At 43.6% G+C, this 22,082-nt stretch overlaps 1 protein-coding gene across 2 annotated transcripts; it reads left to right on the forward strand.

The window, feature by feature from the left end:
* Positions 1-2,049: 2,049 nt before the first annotated feature.
* LOC102919626 (C-C motif chemokine 12) lies at positions 2,050-18,197 on the forward strand. Of its 2 annotated transcripts, none has more exons than XM_006990064.3 (3): positions 2,050-2,232; positions 2,893-3,010; positions 3,397-3,701. In XM_006990064.3, exons 1-3 carry the CDS (start codon positions 2,157-2,159, stop codon positions 3,500-3,502), a joined length of 300 nt encoding a protein of 99 aa, XP_006990126.2. In that variant the 5' UTR covers positions 2,050-2,156; the 3' UTR covers positions 3,503-3,701. The 2 variants fall into 2 exon arrangements, with proteins under 2 accessions (XP_006990126.2, XP_006990125.2); XM_006990063.4 differs by lacking the exons at positions 2,050-2,232; positions 2,893-3,010; positions 3,397-3,701 and adding exons at positions 16,502-16,683; positions 17,389-17,503; positions 17,882-18,197.
* The last annotated feature ends 3,885 nt before the right edge of the window (positions 18,198-22,082 follow it).

Below are 22,082 nucleotides of genomic sequence, written 5' to 3' on the forward strand. Positions count from 1 at the left end.
TTACAAATATAACTTTATTATATTTGTGTGTGTATGAAAACAAAAATCAATTTTCAAAAAGTAGCAAGTAAGCTATTAAATTACAAAAGACATAGAGGAATCTTATAGCAATATTGCTCAGTGAAAGGATCCAGCCTGGAAGTGCTGTAATATAAGGTTCAATGGTGATAATGCATGAATGATAAGAGGCAGGTGAGGTCAGCAATTTGCAACCCTGTTTCCCTTCACATCTTTGTATGTCCTCCCATTGATTGTGTGTAGTGAAGGGCTTGCTTTGGGAGGCCATTAGCAAACAGACCCAAACTTCCAGGATCTTCATGAACTCATGGCCTCTCCAAATGATTTCACTTGGGAAGAATCACCTGCTTCAGGATCAACTCCACTGCAAATTTCCATCCATTGTAGGATCTCCCCACTGCAGGGATACCCCACTGCAGGGATACCCCCACTAAAGGATCTCTTCTCTATAAGATCAGTTCTTCCTGCCACAGGATCTCACCCACTGAATCACCCATTGCAGGATCCCCCACTGCAGGATTCCCACACTGCAGGATCCCACCCACTGCAGGGTCCTCTTCACTGTAAGATTCCACATTCTACAGAATCAACTCCTGCTGTGGGATGGTCTGTATGTCAAATTGCTCTGATTGGTCAATAAATAAAACACTGATTGCCCAGTGGCCAGGCAGGAAGTATAGGCGGGACTAACAGAGAGGAGAATTGAGAGAACAGGAAGGTGGGGGGAGACACTGCCAGCCGCCACCATGACAAGCAGCATGTGAAGATGCTGGTAAGCCACGAGCCATGTGGCAAGGTACAGATTTATATAAATGGGTTAATTTAAGATATAAGAACAGTTAGCAAGAAGCCTGCCACGGCCATACAGTTTGTAAGCAATATAAGTCTCTGTGTTTACTTGGTTGGGTCTGACTGGCTGTGGGACTGGCGGGTGACAAAGATTTATCCTGACTGTGGGCCAGGCAGGAAAATTCTAGCTACAAACTCCACCACCAGATCTAGCTCACTGCAGGATCCAACCCACTATAGGGTCTTCCATCCCTGCAGGATCCTTCACTGCAAGTGCCCACACACTCTCCCATTGTGGGATCTACTCATTGCAATAGGATTACTCTCTCCCATTAGAGGATCCCACCTACTCAAAATTACACCAACTACAGAATTCATGTCTCTGGGACTTTGAGACTTTCAGACACTGAGCCAAGCATAATGATGCAATTCTGTAAACCCAGCTATTTGGAAGATTAAGACAGTCGATCACAAGTCCAAGACCAGCCTGTTCTACAAAATTAGTTCAAGACTCATTGGGCAACTAAGTTAACCCTCTTTCAAAAGAGAAATAAAGAAAGAAAAAAGGAAGAAAGGAAGGAAGGAAGGAAGGAAGGAAGGAAGGAAGGAAGGAAGGAAGGAAGGAAGGAAGGAAAGGAAGGAAGGAAGGAAGGGAGAGGGGGGAAGAAAGGAGTGCAGGTCATGTAGCTGCAGCATGTAGTGGTAGAGTGCATGCCTAGCATGTGCAAGGCTAGGCCTAACAGGTACAACATGATTAAAAAAAAAAAAAAAAGAAGGAAGGAAGAAGAAAAGAAAGAGATTGGCAAACTCAGGATGCTGTCATTCCTCCAGGATTATTTGGAGCCAAACTGGGTTCTAAGGACCCCACCTTTTTTAGGGTTGCAGTGGCCTAGTGTAATAAAGGCCAAAGGCAAAGACTTAGCCTATCTGCAGCCTCCTGGCACCATCCAAGAGGCAGATCCTGGCCTCTCTTTACTCCACTGTGACTTCTAGTTTCTGTTCTTTCTTCCATACAGATGTTTTTCTGTTTCATAGAAAGGAGAACCCCTTGTCCAGTGATATAATTTCCTCTACATTGCTGTGCTCAGCTGTCCACCTTTTCACCTCTGTTTCATGGTCTAAACTGCCAGTAGACAGAAACTGGACAGCTTCCTTCCGGCTGTGAGGAAATCACCCCGGGGTCTGATGCCTACTCAGCACAGCCCAGAGGATCTTCATCCTTCCTTCAACAGGATCCTAGCAAGTTCCCTGTTCCTTATAAATAGACAGATGGGGCCTCCAGAGGAGCAGAGATTGTGACACTAACTCCTGAAGCCTCCAGCTTTCATTCCGAAGCCTTTGACTTCAACATGAAAATCTCCACCATGCTTCTGTGCCTGCTGCTCATAGCTGCCACCATCAGCCCACAGGTGTTAGCTGGGCCAGGTGAGGCTTTTCCTTTCCCAACCTCTCAGCACAACTCAGCGTTGCTGCAGGGTCTGCAGTTTTAAGATGGAGAGACTGGGACTGCAGGAGAAGTTAGAATGAGCCATTGTGTCACAGTTAGTCAGAGAGCCAGAACCAAGTGTTCAGACCACTGAGGCCAGGCGCTGTGATGTCCCCAGACACCAACCCTGGGATAAGATGCTGTGTGCAGCCGCTATAGATCCTGCCCTAGCCTGGTTTGGGGAGGTGGCCCAGTTGTAGCTCTATAGGTGAGAAGGACATCTCAAGCAATAGAAGAGTGACAGGAATTAAAGCTGGAAGAAGCACTCTGGGGTCGTGGTCCAGAGTGGCTTCTAGAACACCAGCCACATGTAGACACTGGAGAGGCTTCTTAGCCTAAAAATAGGTTGACTCTAAGCCCACAGCAGCAAGGTGAGGGACAGGAAGTTCTTAAACTTACTTTCCTGTGTCAGAAATTGATGAGTTTTTTTTTTTTCTCTCTACCCAGTCAACAGCTAGGACATATTCTGTAAGTGACTGGGCTCTAGATACAGAACTCGGGAGCCATGACTCTTAGGTACTACCCAGCCTTCTCCTTCCTTTGTGAGAGCACCCTACAATGCCTCCTAATTCTCTCTTTCTTTGCAAAATTATTTTCAGATGCAGTGTTTGTCCCAGTCACCTGCTGTTATAAGATGACTAATCAGAAGATCCCAGTGCGGAGGCTGAAGAGCTACCAGAGAATCACCAGCACCCAGTGTCCCTGGAAAGCTGTGATGTAAGTAGTCTGTGCCCAGCACACCAAGCCAATTTCCAATCTGGGGAGTAAGAGAGAGAGAAGTCTGGACTCATGGCCATGAATCAAACAAATAGATTGTCTTACCCACCTGGTCCTTTCTTCACCTAGGAAAACTAAGCCTGTTAGAGAATCCACAAATTTCCATCAGTTTGGAGAGACCATACCCCATTCATTTAGGCAGGAGATTAGAGAGATTCAGCTAGGGGAGCAAGAACAGGGCTCTTCCCCAAGTCTCCTTTCTTTCAGCTTTCTCGATCTTCTCTCCTGACTCTTCATCTATGGACAAGTGGAGGAGGCTCTGTTCTGGGCCATGCCCTAAACAGAACCCACGGAGCACTTTGCCTAACCACGACCTCTCCCAACAGCTTCAAGACCATAATGGATAAGGAAATCTGTGCTGACCCCAAGGAGAAGTGGGTTGAGAACTCCATAAAGCACTTGGATCGGAAGTCTCAAACTCAGCATCCTTGAACCTTCATGTCTAGGCTGAGAGCCCCATGGAAATCTTCTGTATTTTCCCCTAACCTTTCCCCGTGGGCAGTGCAATGGTAATTTATTACAACATCTAAAAAGAGATGCTTTTAATAATTTAAAACATAGACTTGCTTAAATAATATTTAATGATATTTAAGTTATATTTTGGCCAAATAAACTGAATTCAATTTACAAATTGTGTATTTATTTGTATATAAACTCAGTTAAATTATTAACAAAAATGTCAGTGTTCTCCCTCCCACCTGCCTGTGGGACTTAGAGATCCATCCATGGTGCATCAGCATTATGCAAGCTTTTGTATTCTTGGGGAATCAGTGTTTCTTTGTGTGAAGTGTGTGCCCCCTACTGCTGTGTTCAGCGTTATTATATGGCTGTGGTGTTTTCAAATGAAAATGCGTATGTGTTTTTAATTACATTACTCTAATTTTGGGTCCTATTAAGCTGAAAGGGAAAACCCCATAGTAACAGGTGACAGAGTGTAGGATCATCCTGCAGGAATGTCTTTCGGCTAGACTGGACTCCCCTGAGGTTGAGGAAGAATGTGGCAGAATATGCCAGGCCCCTCTAATCCTCTAGCTCCAGCCTTCCCATTACCTGCCCTTATTCATGAGCTTCTTTAAGCCTATTTCTTTTCTCATCACACCTATCTTTTTACAGAGTCCCTTTTATGACCTCGTGCAACAGTCGAGGAACTTTTCTCTGCGGGTTTTCCCATGTAATAAATTCAGAAGCCCAGAGTAGTAACATGTTAAGAGTGAAGCCAGACCAACAAGAAAAACTGGACATCTATGTCCCACATCTATTTTTGGATTTTTTTTAGGAGGATGGCTCTCCAACATATCTGCTGTGGAAGGGCAGTGGACATGTTAGACTGCCAATGCACAGTGCTCTTCTGAGCTCTCCAGGACAGAGGGGAGGGGACTGAGCCAGAGAAAGGAATCTAGCCAGCTGTGTGCCCCAATGCTGAAGGAACTGGTGGTAGGCACAAGAAATGAAAAGTTGCTGCCTTATTGTAGGGGCCCTTGGACTTCAGGGTGAGAAAGCAGTAAGAACTCAGTAAGTGGTCTCAAACTGTAAGGACAGGGACACACTGAGAGGCAGGAAGAAAAGGGGTTGTCAGGTCTGAGCACAGGATGCCATGAGGAAGGAAGGGCCTAGGAGCAGCCACTGTGATGGTAAAAGAAGACCTCAACAATCTAAGCTACGTGCTAGCAAAGGTGAAATCAGAAATAACAGGACAGAACAATGCTGTGTGGAATGCTGTAGAAGGGAAACAAAGGACCCTAAATATGAATTCATCCCTCACAGCCTCACACAGCAGTTATTTAAGGGGCTGGCAGTTCTTAGACTTAAAATTAATTTAATTGTGTTATGGACTGAATGTCTGTGCTGCTTCAAGATTCATATTGGAGTCTAGTCTTAGCCACTTCTGTTGATTGTGTGTACCGTATGAAGAGAGTAAGGTTACTTGCTTTACAAGTCAAGACAGAAGGCCCAAACAACATAGCATGACCACTGGTGAGGCAACCTAGCATCATCACAACACAGAAGAGAGTCAGAAAGAAATGTGCCATGTGTCAAAGGGGCCAGGCACATAGCACGACCGCGATGATTCATCTCTGTATCTTCAAACCACTCCTAGCATCAATTTTTTCACATGGGCAGAGCTCCCAGCACCAAAGTTTCCTTCATCTCAGCCCCTATTCTTAAAGACTCCTCCACTATCTCACCCCCACCTTGCTAGGTAGGGGCCAAGCTTCCAGCATGTATCCATTGAGGGGAGTCACATACAAACCATAGCGTGCATTGTGGTGTGCTTAAGAGGAGGGGCCTTCAGCAGATGATGGAGTCAAAACAGAGGTGTATGCCTTCCTAAGTGATATCCATGTTAATAGAAGAGGCTGGGTAGGGGAGTTGTTTTGCTCTCTCCATGGGAGAACACACAGAAGGTGTGCAGAATCAAAGCAGAGCAAGCCATTGCCAGACACCAAATCTGCCAGGACCTTATTTCCAGTATCACCAAATCCAGAATTTGAGCAATCGATCTCTCTTCTTAGAAGTTATTTTGTCTAAGGCATTATGTTTAGTAGTAGGAATAGACTAATATAATTGTTATAGTATGATGTGAAATGTCCCTCCTAGGCTCACGTGCTTGAACACTTGTTTCCTAGCCAGACGTATTTGAGGGAGATGGTACAACCTTTAGGGAAGGAAGAAAAACTCTAGAAGTGAGTGACATGGAGCAGGTCATGGGAGGTTATAGCCCACCTTGCTTGCTGTCTGTTGCTGAAGTATGTTCAGACCCAAGCTCCTAAAAATATGGACCAAGCTGTTCTTATCACAATGCCATCCAAAGGCTGTGATGGACTGTGGTCTCTGGAAGTGTGAGGCAAAAATAAATCCATCCTCCTTAAGTGTTTCTGTCAGGTATCATAGAGAGGTTTCAGAGTGGACAGGAGAGAGAGAGAGAGATCAGTGAGTAAAGTGCTCCATCCTCTGAGAGGACCTGAGTTCAGATCCTCCAGCTTCTAGATAAAGAACCAGCTATGGTAGCACCCATCTCCAACTCCAGTGATAAGAAGATAACTACTAGATAGAATCTTTGTGCTTCAGTCCCAAGGACAATTCCTAAGAGCTCATGAGCATCCATTAAAAGGCAAGGACTCGATCCCTGGGCACCAGCCACTCCGGGGAAGACCTGCCCAACTTGGCCCCAGGTTCTGGCCACCAGGCAGGTCCCCTTCTAGCACCACAGGGAAGGATCCCCTTCTCCAAGCCCCCCAGCAGCCCCTGCAATCTCCACGCCCTGCCCCCACGCCCATCTGCCCAAGACCCCAGCCTCTCCTGAGATTTAGAGACAGGCCCCCAGCTCCCATCCTGCCCCAGACTTTCCTTCTGGGCCAGAGGTGAGTATCCGGACCCAGCCCAGACCCCATCCCTGGGCACCAGCCACTCCGGGGAAGACCTGCCCAATTTGGCCCCAGGTTCTGGCCACCGGGCAGGTCCCCTTCTAGCCCCACCGGGAACTCCCGCCCCCCCGCCCCCCGCAGCTCCTGCAATCTCCACGCCCTGCCCCCATGCCCATCTGCCCAAGACCCCAGCCACTTCCTGGGACTTAGAAACTGGCCCCCAGCTCCCATCCTGCCCCCGACTTCCCTTCTGGACCAGAGGTGAGTATCCAGGCCCAACCCGGACCCCATCCCTGGGCACCAGCCCCTCCGGGAAGACCTGCCCAACTTGGCCCCAGGTTCTGGCCACTGGGCAGGTCCCCTTCTAGCCCCACCGGGAGGGATCCCCTTTTCCAAGCCCCCCCCCCGGCAGCCCCTGCAATCTCCACGCCCTGCCCCCACGCCCATCTGCCCGAGACCCCAGCCACTTCCTGAGACTTAGAGACCGGCCCCCAGCTCCCATCCTGCCCCAGACCTCCCTTCTGGACCAGAGAGGGCTCCCATCCTGCCCTGGACTTCCCTTCTGGACAAGAGCTCCCATCCTGACCTGGACTTCCCTTCTGTACAAGAGGGCACATCCTGCCCTGGACTTCTTGTCTGGACAAAAGCTCCTATCCTATCCTGTCATGGACTTCCCATCTATACAAGAGCTTCCATCCTGCCCCGGAGTTCCCATTTGGACAAGAGAGCTCCCATCTGGACAAGAGAGAGAGACTTCCTGAATCTGTCAGCTCTGTCTGAACCAAGTGGGCTAATACCAAGAACGAACCACAAGAAGATGGGCAGATGTCAAGGCAGAAGTACATACAACAAAATGAAGAGCAATACAGCATCACCAGAACCTAGCCCGCCTCCAACATCTAGACCCAAACATCAAAAATTGGAAGAAGCAGAAGAAAACAGCCTTATGAATAACATCATGAAGAAGGTAGAGGCTTGTGTAGAGGAAAAGACCAAAAAAAAAAAAATGAGAAGAATGCTATAAACAACTAGAGGAAAGGGCAAACAAATTAGAAGAAAACAATAAAGTCCTGGAAGAAAAAATGCAAGGACTCCTCTTCCAGGCATTCTCTCCTTCCCAGTTATTTATTTCTGTGGCATATGTGTTTGTATATGTCTGTGTGCAACATAAACCTAAATCAAGCAGAAGAAGAAGGAAAACAAGAGTATAGGTAAATAAAAATCCATGAGACTAAAGTCGAGTCTTTGAGAGGAACAATAAAAGCAGTAAACCATCATCTAGAACAGCCACATGAAATGAACAAAGGTGCAAATTACCACTGTCAGAAATGCAGAAGGACTATCCCTACTACTGCCATAGACAAGACAGGATCAGGGAGAATAAAAGACTAGTAAGAACTCTAGGTCCAAACCTTGAAAGCATAGAAAAGGCTATTCTATTTCTTGAAATACACACTTTGCCAAAACTCTCATGGAGAAATAGGGATAATCAAGATATGTCTATATCAATTATGTAAATTGGATAATAATAGTCTTCCAGCCCTGAAAGCACAACGACCTCCCAGCAGATTATACCCATGAATTCTATTGAGCACTGACGCTGTAAATGATGCCCAGGCTCAACAATTTGTTCCAAAACATAAAAGCAGACTGAGCACTTGAAACTTCCCTCTCTGAGGCCAGGAAGATCCATATAGACAGAGACATGCTGTGCTGAGATGACCAGCAAAAAGAGTCAATACTGTCATCTGTTTCTTCTTCCTGACCCATTAGAAGCCACATAGTGTATCAAAGAAAAGAAAAGCATCGGCAAGGTGTGCCCTGAATGCCCCTTAGCCACCTAGCCCAGCTAAAATGGCCATCTCCAGACTCATGGAAGATACTTTGTCACAAAGAATGAATTGCAGATGTGATTGAGGAAGACATCCCAATGTCAACCTCTAACCACATACAAACCCACAAGTCAGCACAACCACACACACAGGAATGCACACACAAGCATACATATGAATAAGATCTCAAAACTTAAAAACTATTCAAATTTTCATTATTGTAATCTTTCACATCAATCAGCTGAAGGAGGAGAGGTCACATGATATTTTCAATAGACACTGAAAAGCATTTAACAAAAGAGCATAACCATCAGGTTTCTAAAACAAAAAATACATCCCAACACACTTGGAACAGAAAGAAGCTTCTTCAACCTAATAAACATCTGCAGTGACCTGTAGTGGATTCCACACTCACTGAGACTAGCAAGGATGCTCCCTCTCACCTCCACAATGTCACATCAGTGGAAGTCCTGACTGACTCATCAACATAGACAGGAAAACAGAGAGACACGTAGATGGTAGACATTAAGTTGCCTTTAAGAAAAACATGATTGACCTTTGCAGAGAATCAATGACGGGAATAAAAATAAAACTCATAATTAGTTCATAGAAGGATTTCAGAATTGATACAGAATATGGGTTGGTGGGTAAAGTATTTGGTGCTCAAACATGAGACCCCAGTTGCATCCCACAGCTCCCACATTAGGAAAAAAACAAACAGGCATGGTAATATCCATATTCAATGTAAATTCAGAGGTAGGAGGCGATGGGTAGATTATGGAGCCTTGCTGGCTAGCCAGCCTACCAAAAAACAGCAAGATCCAGGGTTGGGGGAGAGACCATGTCTAAAACAATAGAATAGGAAATGATTAAGATATCCAACTTCAACCTCTGGTCTTCATATGGGTGTCCAACCACTGTCTCCCAACATGCATACACATACTCATCAATCTCACATGCACACGCACGCGCGCACACGCACACACACACACACACACACACACACACACACACACACACACACATTTGCACACAAACAAAGGTCACAGAGCACAAAGGCTAATAATGTCTAAAATTCAACAGCCTCCTGTATATCAGTAACGAACAGTTCAAACTAAATTTAATGATTCTAAATCACACTGGACTCAGTCTAAGGGAAAATGTACACTATTTATGAGAACACCTACAAACCTCTGTCAAAGGAGAAAGCACTCAGTCAATGGTGAGATCTCTGTGTTCACAAGTGGGAGACTCAATACTGTCAGACTCTAAGCTCTTCCCCAGATGACCTCTTCATTCAACAATTTCAGTCAAAATCCCACCAAGTTCTCTGATGGATATTGACAAACCGGTTCTAAAGTTTACACAGAGAGGCAAAAATACCCAGATGAGTTAACATGACACTGAAAAATAAAGTCAGAGGACTCACATTATCTGACCTCAAGACTTATCACACAGCTACAGTCATGGAGATGCCATGGGACTGACAATATAATAGAAAAGAAATCAATGGGACAGAAATAGATCCACACAAATTACCTTTGAAAAGTATCAGGGACAATTCAAGGAAGAAAAGATAGTATTTTCAGCAAACAGTACTGTAATGAATGTGAAAACTACAAAACAGAAAATGAACTTAGAGACAGACCTATTTTTTTAACAAAAAAAAAATGACATAAATGAATCATAGATGTAAGTCTATTTACTGCTTAAAATTCGAAACTACATAACTTGGAGAAGGTAAAGCTGGAGAAATTGTAGGTGGCTGTCCTAGTTACCTTGTTGGGACGAAACACCCTGCAGTAAGTGCTGCACAAGCACAAGGCGTTGACAAATGCATGTTTAGGGCTAACGGGTTTGTTTTGGACTGGAGTTTCAGAGCATAGACAGTTCATCATGGTGGAGCAGGCATGGTGAGAGGACAATGAGGCTGGCCAGTAACAGCCTGGGAGCAGAGAGTCAAGAGGAAGTGGGCCTGGCTAAAGGCTGCCCCCCAGTCATGCACCTTCCACATGCAAGCCTCAGTCTTGTAAAGTTTCTACCTTTCCAAGCAAGACCATAGCAAAAGTTTGGCCCAGACAACCTAAGAAAAAGGCCCACCGTATGTGTTCTTGTTTGCTTTCTGTTCCCATGATAAACACTGACCAAAAAAAAAAAAAAAAAAAAAGAAAGAAAGAAAGAAAAAGAAAAGAAAAAAGCAATTTGGCTTATAAGTTAAAGTCCATCGTTGAGAGAAGCCAAAGCAAGAAATCAAGGCAGGGAGTGAAGCATAGAAGCGTAGACCATGGAGGAACACACCTACTTGTTTGCTCACAGTGGCTAGCTCAGCTGCCTTTCTTTTACAGCCCAGGTCCATCTATCTAGGTATGACACCAACCGCAGTGGGCTGGATCTTTCTACGTCAATTAGCAATGAAGAAAATGCCTCCCAGACGTACCCACAGACTAATCTGATGGAAACAATGCCTTATTTGAGGTTCCCTCTTGCCAAGTGTGCCAAGTTGACAACAGAAGCTAGTGAGATATTTCACCCTTTGTCGATGTTAATGTAACCTTTCCTTTCCTGTTTGCCCCCAAGATTAAATGTTAAAACCATAATATAAAACATAGTATAACTATAAAAGTAGTATAATATTTAAAAAAATTCTAACAGTGTATCATTGAAAGTTAAATGTCTCTTAACTACAGGTTAATTTAAAATCCAAATTAAGTTATCTATTTTCTTATTCCAAGAGATAAGAATCATTGCATAGTTAAAACCAGGACAAAGTAAACAAAAATTAAACAGTGCGGATATCTCAGTATCTGACATCAGGGACTCATTCATGATCTTTTGAGCTCCAAAGGATGTGAGCAGTACCGCTTCTCCACCTCTGCCATCTGTAGTATACACAGAATGTCTGGTAGGTGCAGGTTGTCTTCATTCCATACTTGCTGCTATCCTTGGTGGTCATACCATGATCCTGGAATTGCTAATATTTTTGTGTCTACACTAAAACAGAGACCAGTTGTCCCTATCTGATCTCGTCAAGGTCAACAACCCTCCCACATGGTATTAAGCCTCAGCTTTTCTCCACAGCTCCTTCATGCCTGAGGTTTCTGGGAGAGTCCAACCCTGTCACACAGTGCCAAGCTTCAGCTGCTCTCCATGGCCCAAGCTTTCGTGCCCCAACATTGACTTCTTGGATGAATGTGGACGAATTCTGATTGGTCTTGGGCATCCCTTGATAGTTCCTGGTCCACTGGTTTAATCTGAATTAGTTATTAAAATCCTATTCCTTTTGGGTGTCCTTTTATAGTTCAACACACTCTGCTTATGTTTTTTATTTCTGACCACTGAGTTTGTTCATTTGTTAGCATTCAACTTTCTTCACTAACACTCTTCTGTCAATGCAAAACTAAAAACAGAAACAAAAACCACAACTTTCACCACCAAAGGAATGCGAACTAGATACCGGTGATCATGACCCAGACATACAGAATTATGTCACCTCAAAGTCCATTCATTGTCCAAGGTGGTAACAGTTTGATGAAGTTTTTATAGCATCAGAGCAAAGAAACTCGTAAATAAAGGCAATTTTGCAATACATGGACAGAAACATGAAGTAAACAGTTCAGCGAAGTGGAGACACTTCCGCTGTGGGCCTTAGATGCTTTCTGACAGTATTCGTAGCTGGTGGAAAGCAGAGTTCTGGGAAGCTGATACATTCCAAAAGGTTTCCATCCGTCAGTCACAGGATATCAGGTCCCACACAGACATGGGGAAGCAGTGGTTATATGGATGCTAAAGACAGTTCGAGGCAAATTGTAATTAGGCTCTAGACTTGCAGCATTTCAACCTCTCCACAGTCATTAAGTCTAACCAGTTAACCAGCCTTGCAGAAGGTTTAGCTGATGGTGCAATATCTAACTCAAGAAAAGAGACAATGTTTAAAAGCTGCTGTCTAGCATTCCAGACAGTCTTATGATTAATGACACTAACTCAAGCTTGAAAGTCTTGATAAATGTTTTAAATCCTAGCTAAGAACCCTGTCTTTTTTTTTTTAAGTCTTGTGCAATAAAACAAACGATCATAGATGGCTTTTGGTTTTTTGTTTTGTTTTGGTTTTGTTTATGGAACAAAGTCAATCTGTCCCTAAAATCTCTAAAAATAATAATAATAATAACTGAATAATAGAACCTGTAGCCAATTCACAATATTACTGTTTTTGGAATGTCTATGTAAAATGTATATGGGTCTGTGTGCACTTATATATGTGTGCCACACCACAGCACATGGAGTGCATCTTAAATCCAGCCAGGAAGTATTTTGTTGTTCCCAGAGCATTCACGCCTCTATTGTACCAAGGGACATGTCTTGCCAGACCAGCATTACTGTAGCTCTCAGAGACTGATGATGACTTTTCTCCTCCAGTAGCATACTTAGCACTTTCAACACTATGAAAGTTAGCTAGCAGGGAGGAAAATTCCAGGTCAGTATTAATGCGACTTCTCCATGTTCTATGACTGAAGTATGTGGTGTCTTCAGCAATAGGGTTTCATTGTCAGGTTCTGGAGAGTAACTAAAAGCAATGGCAATAGTGTAGTGGGTAGCCATTCCAGCTTTGATCAGGAAGTTCCAACCCCCAATCAGGCTTCGGTAACTCACGCCTACAAGATGGGTCCAAGAAAGGGCCTTGAAGACCCAAGATCCATATGCACCGCCTTCTCTTGGTTCCTGGACCCTGGACGCTAGAGGTAGACCAAGCAGAGTTCTCCAGAGAACACTGCCAGACTGTGCTACGTCTTCCCCAGACCCTGTAACCTACCTATCCCTTCATTTGTAAGTTATGCCACTAAATAAACCTCCCTTTTAACTACATGGAGTGGCCTTAATAATTTCACCAATACAATAGCCTGTAATGTTTGGAGGTTTATGAGATTCCACTGGCCAACAACTCCAAAACAAGTAACCCGATCCCACACTGGATTTTTTTTATGTATCAGTCTGTGGTACCTAGTAGGGGCATTGTCCTTGTGTTACATGGTGACCCCATTTAAACTTTTTTTATATGTATAAGTATATATTTTAGGACTATTCTGCACTAGTAAATTTCCACATGACTTTTTCAAAAAGTTTTTAGTGTTATTTACCCTTCCCAGTTCTCCCACCTCTACCCTGCCCTCCCATCCCCCACTCCATTTGACCATTCCTGTTCCATTATTCCCTTTCCCACTTTATGTAACTTCATTATATATCTCCTCCTCTGAAAGCCTCCAGTATGGCCCCTTCCTAGTTTCTGGACATCCATGTGTATTCCAAAGGAAACAGAATATATGTAAAGATTCAAAGCTAGCATCCACATATGAGAGAGAGAGTGATGTTCAGGTCTGGATTATCTCACTCAAGATGATTGTGTCCAATTCTATCTATTTGCCTATTAATTTTATAGGTTTGTTTTTCTCAACAGATTAATAACAACCCATTATGCAAATATGCCACTTTTTCATTATCCATACATCAATTGGTGGACAATAGGTTGTTTTCAATTCCTGAATATTGTAAATAGAGCAGCAATGAGCTTAGATGAGCAAGTATCTCTAGAGTAGGATACAGAGGCATTTGGGTAGATATCCCCTAAGGTATAGTTAGCATAGTTGGCATAGAGTGGTATAGTTGGATCATGTGACAGATCAATTTCTAGGCTTTGGAAGAACCTCCACACTGATTTCCACAGTGGCTGCACCAGTTTGCACTCCCATCAGCAGTGAATAAGTGTGCCCCTTTCCTCATATGCACTCCAGCACTTGTTATTGGTTTTTTGTTTGTGTGTGTGTTTGTTTCTTGTCTTAGCCATTCTTATTGGGGTAAGAGAAATCTCAAAGTAGTTTTGATTTGCATTTCCTTGATGGCTACAGCTGTCAAACATGCTGTGTGTGTGTGTGTGTGTGTGTGTGTGTGTGTGTGTGTGTGTGTATTAGTCATGTGCACTTCATCCTTTGAGAACTTTTTGTTTAGTTCCTTGCCCCAACTTGTAACTGGCCTGTCTTCTTGATGTTGAATTTTTTGAGTTCTTTTTATATTTTGCATACTGGCCCTCTTTCAGATGTAAATATTTTCCAACTCTGTAGACTGCTGTTTCACTTGGATGATTCCATTGTTTGCTCTATAGAAGCTTTTAGTTTCATGTGGTCCCTTTTGTCAGTGGTTGGTCTTAATGTCTGTGCTGCCAGGACTGTTAAGAAAGTCTCTTCCTGTGTCCATGAGTTCAAAGATATCTCTTACTTTCTCCTTTATCAGTTTTAGGGTGTCAGGTCTTATGTTGAAGCACTTGGAGTTAAATACAGGGTGAGAGATAATGATCTAGCTTGATTCCTCTACATGGAGCTATCCAGTTTGACCAACACCATTTGTTGAAGATGCCATCTTTTCTCCAGTGTTCATTTATGGCCTCTTAGTCAAACATCTGTAGTAAGTGGCTGTATGTATGTGAACTTCTATCTCGGTTTTCATCTATATATCAACCAGTGTGTCTGCACTTATGCTATAACTATTAAGATGATAACCTCTTAGATGCCTCTAATACTAAAGGTGATAAGTACTTTAGTTCAAATTTTTCACCTCAGACTTGAACCAACTTCTGCTGAAGCTGTGGTCTACAGAAATGCTGGGTGATATTCTTCTTCATCTACAATGACAGTTGAATACCCCAAGTAACAGTTCAAAATTCCAACAATATTCCCAATTCTCAGTTTCTATATTTCTTAAATTATTTTTCATGTTTAGATATTTAATTGTCTAAGGCATTTGGAATTTTCGTTAGTATGTTCTAAATGACTGACAGTGATAATCATGGCTTTAGTGAAGGTTCAAATGAAGATAGTGTGTCTTTACTTCATCATGCTTTTGTTACATCCGTTCATCTACTCAAACTTCAAGTCTTACTTGAAACAAGTCTTCATTTTGGGAAAAGGTTCTGTAGACAGAGTAAAAATAGACAGTTGGATTAAGGAGCATGATGACTCATGACATGCTGAAGAATTTTGGCAACCCACACTTCTTCAGGTCATGATGTCTTTTCGATTATTTCAACCTTAGATATCTACTGTCATGTGTTTCATTTAAATGTTGTGTCTGACTGATAGAGGGTAAAAACGAGAAAAATTGTACAATATTAGCCATTTGCTCATGATGGCTAATATAATGGATATAATCCAGGAATTACTTCCTGAGTGTCTTTACCAACTATGTCCCTCACTTGAAAACTTTCTTCCTGCCTACTAAGCCATGCATAAAGTAGATTCTAAAAATGAGACTTCTTAGCACAGTTGTGCATGGCACTATTTGGCCTTCACACACATCGAACAGGGTGCTTGACCCATAGGGTGATTGTGAGTTGAAGTTCCCAGACAAAAAGCCACACATATATTAAGGATTCTGCAAAGAAATGGAAACCTTTATGATATAGAGAGCTATGCCCCTGTAGGGTACCACCCACCTCAAGGTCCCCTCTACTGTAGGACTAGCACATGCTGCCCAGTCCTCTGGGATGTGCAGGCTGTGTCCGATATATAAAGCAATTCTGTAACAGCAGCATTTGCCAGGCTGATATGGGAGAATCACAGAACAAGGACAGCCTGGAGTCCAAGTAAGTTCTGGTCTAGCCAGGTCTACCAAGTGGGTCCTCATCTCAAAAACCAACCAACAACAACAACAACAACAAAAATACCTAACAAGAAGGGCTGTGGTGTCATGGCAGTTCAGTGGTAGAATACTTTCACGCCATGTGCAAAGCCGTGGCTAGCGTAAAATTTCTAGTAACAGGAAGAGAAAGAAGGAGACAGAAGAGAAAGGGACTTACAGACTTGGGTTGACTGCTTTTCCAGAGCTCTTTGGAGCACATCTGGGTTCTGAGGAGCCCACATGCCTTAGGGTTGCAGCAGCCTGGTGTCAAAATGGCCAGAGGCAAAGATTTAGCCTATCTCCAGCCTCCTGGCACCCTCTCAGGGGAAGACTCTGATCTCTCTTTATGTCATGATAACCTTAGTCTATTCTTTCTTCCATACAGATGTTTTTCCCTTCCAAAGAAATCAGAATCCCTGATCCAATGGTATCACTTCCTCTAAGTTGCTAGGTTCACACGCTTACCTTTCAGTTTCTACTTCCTTCTGCCTTCCAGGCAACAACCTCATACTCTGATGCTACTCAGCACAGCCCACATCTCACTTTTATCTTTCATTAGGCAACACCCTCCTTGCCAGGCTCCCTGCTCCCTATAAAAGACAGATGGAGCCTCCAGATTAGAAGAGTTAGACCAACCCAGAAGACTCAAGCTTTCACTCCAAAGTCCTTGCTCTCAACATGAAGATTTCTGCAATGCTTCTGTGTCTGCTGCTCGTAGCTGCCACCATCAGCCCAGGAGAGATGGCTGAGCCAGGTAAGGCATTCTTTCCTAAGGTAATGGTTTAGTAGGTTCTAACATCTGAGTACAAGGCATCCCAGAGCTGATGTAGGGTCTGCAGTTTTAAAATGGAGAGACTAAGACTACAGGAGGAGTTAGAAAGAGTATTTGTGTCCCAGCTTGCCAGAGAGCCAGAACCAAGTGTTCAGACCACTGAAGCCAGGCCCTGTGATGTCTCTTGACACCAATCCTGAGATAAGATGCTGTGTGTAGCCACTACAGATACTGCCCTAGCCTTCTTGGGAGAGGTGACCCAGAAGTGGCCCTGTAGGTGAGAAGGACATCTCAAGCAATAGAGGAGTGACAGGAATTAAAGCTGGGAGAAGCACTCTGAGGTCGTGGTCCACAGAGGCTTCTAGAACACCAGCCACATATGGATACTTAAGTGGCTTCTTAGAGTAAGAATACGTTGACTCTAAGCCCACAGCAGCAAGGTAATGGACAGCAAGTTCTTAGAACTTACTTTCCTGTATCAGAAATATGGGATCAGTCAATGAGATTTTATTATAAACAGACATCAATGAGGAACCCTGTAGTTCAACAGAGGACATCAACTCCTAGATCATATTCTGTCCCTAGAATCTAGAAACAGAACTTGGGAGCCATGGCTCCTAGGTACAGCCCAGCCTTCACCTTCCCTTGTGAGAGCACCTCGTAGCATCCTCTGCCCCTCTCTTTCAGATGAAGTGCCCCTTCCAGTTGCCTGCTGCTTTTCTGTAACCTCGAGGAAGATCCCCTTGCGGAGGCTGCAGAGCTACACCAAAACCAGCACCCAATGTCTCCTGACAGCTGTGATGTAAGTGATCCCTACCCAGAATACCCAGCCAAAGTTTCTGGGGATAGTGGTCAGGACACACAGGCAAATGAATCCAACAAATACAGCCTCATGTCTGAATGGCTCCTTACTGACATAGAGAAACTGACTGGAGGAGAAGGGATCCATAGCTTTCCAGGAGCTTGGAGGGATTTGCTCCAGGTCCTTTACCCAGTAGATAAGACAGCTTCAACTAGGACAGCAAGACCAAGTCTTCCTCCTCAGACTTCTTCCTTCTCCCTTCCTCGTCTTCCCCTCCTGCCCAGCAGCTCCTTCATCTATAGAGCAAGAGTGGATGAGGTCTGGGGACCTATGGGCCATGCCCTGAGCATGACTTCTTAGCATGTCATCTCTCCACAGCTTCAAGACCAAGCTGGGTAGAGAGATCTGTGTGGACCCCAAGCAGAAGTGGGTCACTGATTCCATGAAGTTCTTGGACCAGAAGTCTCAGACTCTGCAGGCTTGAAACTTCACACTCGGGCTGAGAGAGAATCAGAGCCGGAAGTTCTCCCCTAACTTTTCCAGGCACAGAGTTGTTACAAGCAGATGGTGTCTGGGCTGGGTGTTCCCTTATCCTTGTCTCTTACCTGAAATAATTCTAATTACTTCAAAATTATTCAAAATCCATCCTATCTGAATAGCTTCAATAAAAGCTCATACAGATCTGTAAATGTAACATGGAAATGTTTATTCAAAGCAAAATGATGGAAAGATAAAATCACTATCAGAGAGCAGCAGGCTACATGCGTGAAGATTTTTAAGGGTTCTGATTTATTGTCTGAGGTTTCATTTTATGGGGTTCAAGGGAAGGAGCTTGGTTACTAGAGATATAAAATGGGTGGTTCTCTATTTTGATTGACAGGGTTGGGTTACATAAATCTTTGGTCACTGCTCATGTCCCTTCCCATAATGTACCTGCTTTTTTATCATATGCATGCCCAGTTGTGCCTAAGCATAGAATGGTAAGTAGGGTATTAGCTCTGAAAGTTCACTTAAGCATACATGTTTGCCTCATTGCATGGTCTGCAAACTGATCTAGGCTCAGTTAGCCCCAGACTGTGTTCCAGATTGTGTTTGACTAGAAACAAGGCTTATCAAGGGGTTACTAAGTGGAGCAATTGATTTCATCATTTAAAGCTTTTTGCATGCGGGGATGCTAGGTTGCTAATAAGTTTCTTGGTATATTCTTCAGAGAGGGGTTGTGTACATAGCCCAAACTAAGTAAAGTCCAAGTTGCTAAGATATTCCTTATGCCTGCTTGCCTTAACTTCCTCATGAAAGACTTTTCTTTCTAATTCATAGAGAGCGATATCCTCTGTGTCTGACACATAAACATGTAACACACAATAGGAACACCATCAATATTAGTATTAGTCATGGTTCTCTAGAGAACCAGAGCCAACAGAATGAATACATATTAAAAGAGGATCCACTGGATTGGCTTACACTGGTTGGGCCAAGTAGTCCAGCAATGGGTGTCTCTGTACCTTGGCAGTTCCAATCTGATGCCAAAGCCTGGAGGATTCTTGGAGAACCACTGGTCTTCATTCTATGGTGGAAGCCCAAAGAAGCTAGTTCTAGTATCAGTAAAGGAATCAACATCATCAGCAGCAACTGGGTAGATGAACTTGCCAATGAGAGTGAAGGTCAAGTAAGAAAAAAAAAGTTTCCTTCTTCTATATCCCTTTATGGGGCAGTCACTGCCAGAAAGTACTTGGGCAGGGTCTTCCAACTTCAATCAGAGCACTAAAAACAATTCCCACAGACACGTCCACAGGCCAGTCTGATATAGACACCCTTCATTGAGGCTCCCCTCTTAGGCCATTCTAGGTTGTAGCAGGTTGACAATCAAAACTATCAAAAACCAAGAAGTGAAGGTATCAGTGAAGGAAAACATCATCTTAATCAATCAAAACTCTGTGTGTATCACTATCTGGCTAGATTTGTGACAGGCCCCCAAACCTTGGCACAACTGACACCACGTTAGGAGCCCCATTCAGGCCTTGAAAGCCAGCAAGTAGCTTGCAACTCCTGACAAAACTGGAACAAAGTTTCAGTTAATGGGTTCCCAAGAAGTCTGTAAGCAAAAAGTCCCTGAACATACTAACATGGCTTTTTGGCTTCTGAAGTTCTGCTTCTTGCTAACCAAAATGTGCCCAGCCAGGATATGCAGTCATTGGCTTTAAGATGGGCAGTGTGGTCAGACAATGGTAGTGTAAGCCTTTAATCCCAGTACTCAGGAGGCAGAGGCAGGCAGATCTCTGTGATTTCGAGGCCAGCCTGGTCCACAGAATGAGTTCCAGGACGGCCAGGGCTACACAGAGAAACCCTGTCTTGGGGGGAAAAAAAGAATAGCTTTAAAAAAAAAAGATTGTCAGTGTGGTGGTTTCTAGTGGACTACCTCACTGCTGTTTTCTCATCTTGACACAAGCTAGAGTCATTTGGGAAGAGGGAGTATCAGCTGAGATGGGTCTGTGGGGCATTTGGTTGATGGTTAATGTGGGAGGGTTCAGCTCACTGTGAATAGGATCATCACTGTGAGTGGTGATCCTGGGTGCTATGAGAAAACTGGCACTGAATTGAACTGGCTTACCCCAGTAATCAGATTGGTGAACACCTTAAATGTCATCATAGAGCCTTTCTCCAGTAACGGACGGAAGCAGATGCAGAGATCCACAGCCAAACACCAGGCTGAGCTCCAAGAGTCCAGTCAAAGAGAGAGAAGAGAAATGCTATGAGCAAGGCCATCAAAATCATGATGGGAAAACCTGCAGAGATGACCAAACCAAACTAGTGGGAACTCATGATATTTAAATCAACAGCTGTGGAGCCTGCATGGGACTGGGCTAGGCCCTCTGCATAGTGAGACAGTTGTGTAGCTTGATCTGCTTAAGGGGCCCCCTGGCAGTACGATCAGAATCCATCCCTGGTGCATGAGCAGGCTTTTTGGAGCCCACTACCTATGATGGGACACCTCACACAGCCTTGAGGCAGGGGAAGGGGCTTGAACCTGCCTCTACTAAATGTGCCTCTCCATGGGAGGCCTTACCATCTTGTAGGAGGGAATGGGGGGGGGTTGGGAAGGGGAGGCTGGAGGGGTGGGAGGAAGAGGGGGATCTTTGATTGAATAAAAAATTTTCTTAAAAAAAAAAGAAAAAAAGAAAAAAGGCAGAGCAAACCAAAGAGAAGCAAGCCCATAAGCAACACTCCTCCATGGTCTCTGCATCAGTTCCCACCTCCAGGTCCCTGCCATGGCTTCCCTCAGGGATGGATTGTTACCTGGAAAAGCAAGATAAAACAAACCCTTTCCTCCCCAAGTTGCTTTTGGTCGTGGTGTTTTAGAAACCCTAAATCAAGGCCGTCATCATAGTCCTGAATCAGACTGACTCCATGCTTTGCCCCTGAGTCACAGAATCTTTTCAAACAAAAAGACTTGGTTCAAGTAAGGTTTTGAAGTTTGAGCAGGCAAACAGACATAATGAAAGTGTGATGAAATAAGCACTCAGGAGCTTCACTTGGACCCTTACTAAATCCAAGACTGGCAGTATGCTTGTCAGTTAGAAAATACTAAAGAAAATTCCAAATGCCTTGGACAGATTTCAAAGCATCTAAAATAAAAATATTTAAGAAATGGAAAAATCTGAGAACTAGAAATTCTGTCAGAAGAGTTCCTTGAGGTACTCAACTGTCACTGTAGTTGAAAATAAATATCACCCAGCTTTTCTGAAGGCCAGAAGGATGTGTTTCCAGCAGAAGTAGGTACAAGTCTGAGGTGAGAAATGCAGAGCTAAATGGTTTTCTCCTTACAAGTCATAGAGCAGAAGATGGCTAGACCTACCTGATAGAGTCTTTTCCAGGTGAAAGGGAGTTCTTGATGTAATGTCCTTTCCCAGTTGATGAAATCACCTTGCTTTCCATTTTATTTCTTTAGCTTTCCCTGTTCTGGGAGTTCACTGTAGAAACACTGGAACCAATTCTGGATTGTCATGCTTAACAGTGCATTGCAGCAATGTATGTTTTTCTTTTCTAGACATGCCTCAGACACTCATTTGCTTAATGTTTATAGGATGCTTAGTAATTTTTGAAGTCGATAGTAGACGATTGTCAAAAAAGGAGTAGATACTAGATTTAGAGGAACTGAAAGGAATCTCTAAAAGTGCTAAAATATTTGGCTGCTTTTGACAGTTGATGCCATTGGTTGATTTAATAGTCAATTAAGATGACTAAAGTTAGAGATGCAGTGAATGTGAGAAACACAGTGAATGTGAGAAACCAATCAGTCTTCACTATATTCCTAGGAGTCATTTGGAGCCTGAAGCCAAAATAAGTTTCTGTTTGCCATAAAACTTAAGTTTCTGTTTCTCAGAGCTGACTGCATCCTATCCCAGTAACCATAAAATGTACCATAAACCAACTACCCAGAGCCACCTGGTCTCAGAAATGTTTATGTGTGTGTATATATAATATATATGGTATCTATAAGATAGATAGATAGATAGATAGATAGATAGATAGATAGATAGATAGATAGATAGATAGATAGATAGATATCAAATGCCAT

This window comes from Peromyscus maniculatus, chromosome 8 (assembly GCF_049852395.1).
Source record: "Peromyscus maniculatus bairdii isolate BWxNUB_F1_BW_parent chromosome 8, HU_Pman_BW_mat_3.1, whole genome shotgun sequence".
Taxonomy (NCBI): domain Eukaryota; kingdom Metazoa; phylum Chordata; class Mammalia; order Rodentia; family Cricetidae; genus Peromyscus; species Peromyscus maniculatus.

Bases quoted from the DNA above. Each gene is read 5' to 3' on its own strand.
- LOC102919626 (XM_006990064.3), top strand. From the start codon at position 2,157: ATGAAAATCTCCACCATGCTTCTGTGCCTGCTGCTCATAGCTGCCACC. The intron at 2,233-2,892 runs GTGAGGCTTTTC...AATTATTTTCAG, and splicing joins ACAGGTGTTAGCTGGGCCAG to ATGCAGTGTTTGTCCCAGTC. The intron at 3,011-3,396 runs GTAAGTAGTCTG...CTCTCCCAACAG, and splicing joins TGTCCCTGGAAAGCTGTGAT to CTTCAAGACCATAATGGATA.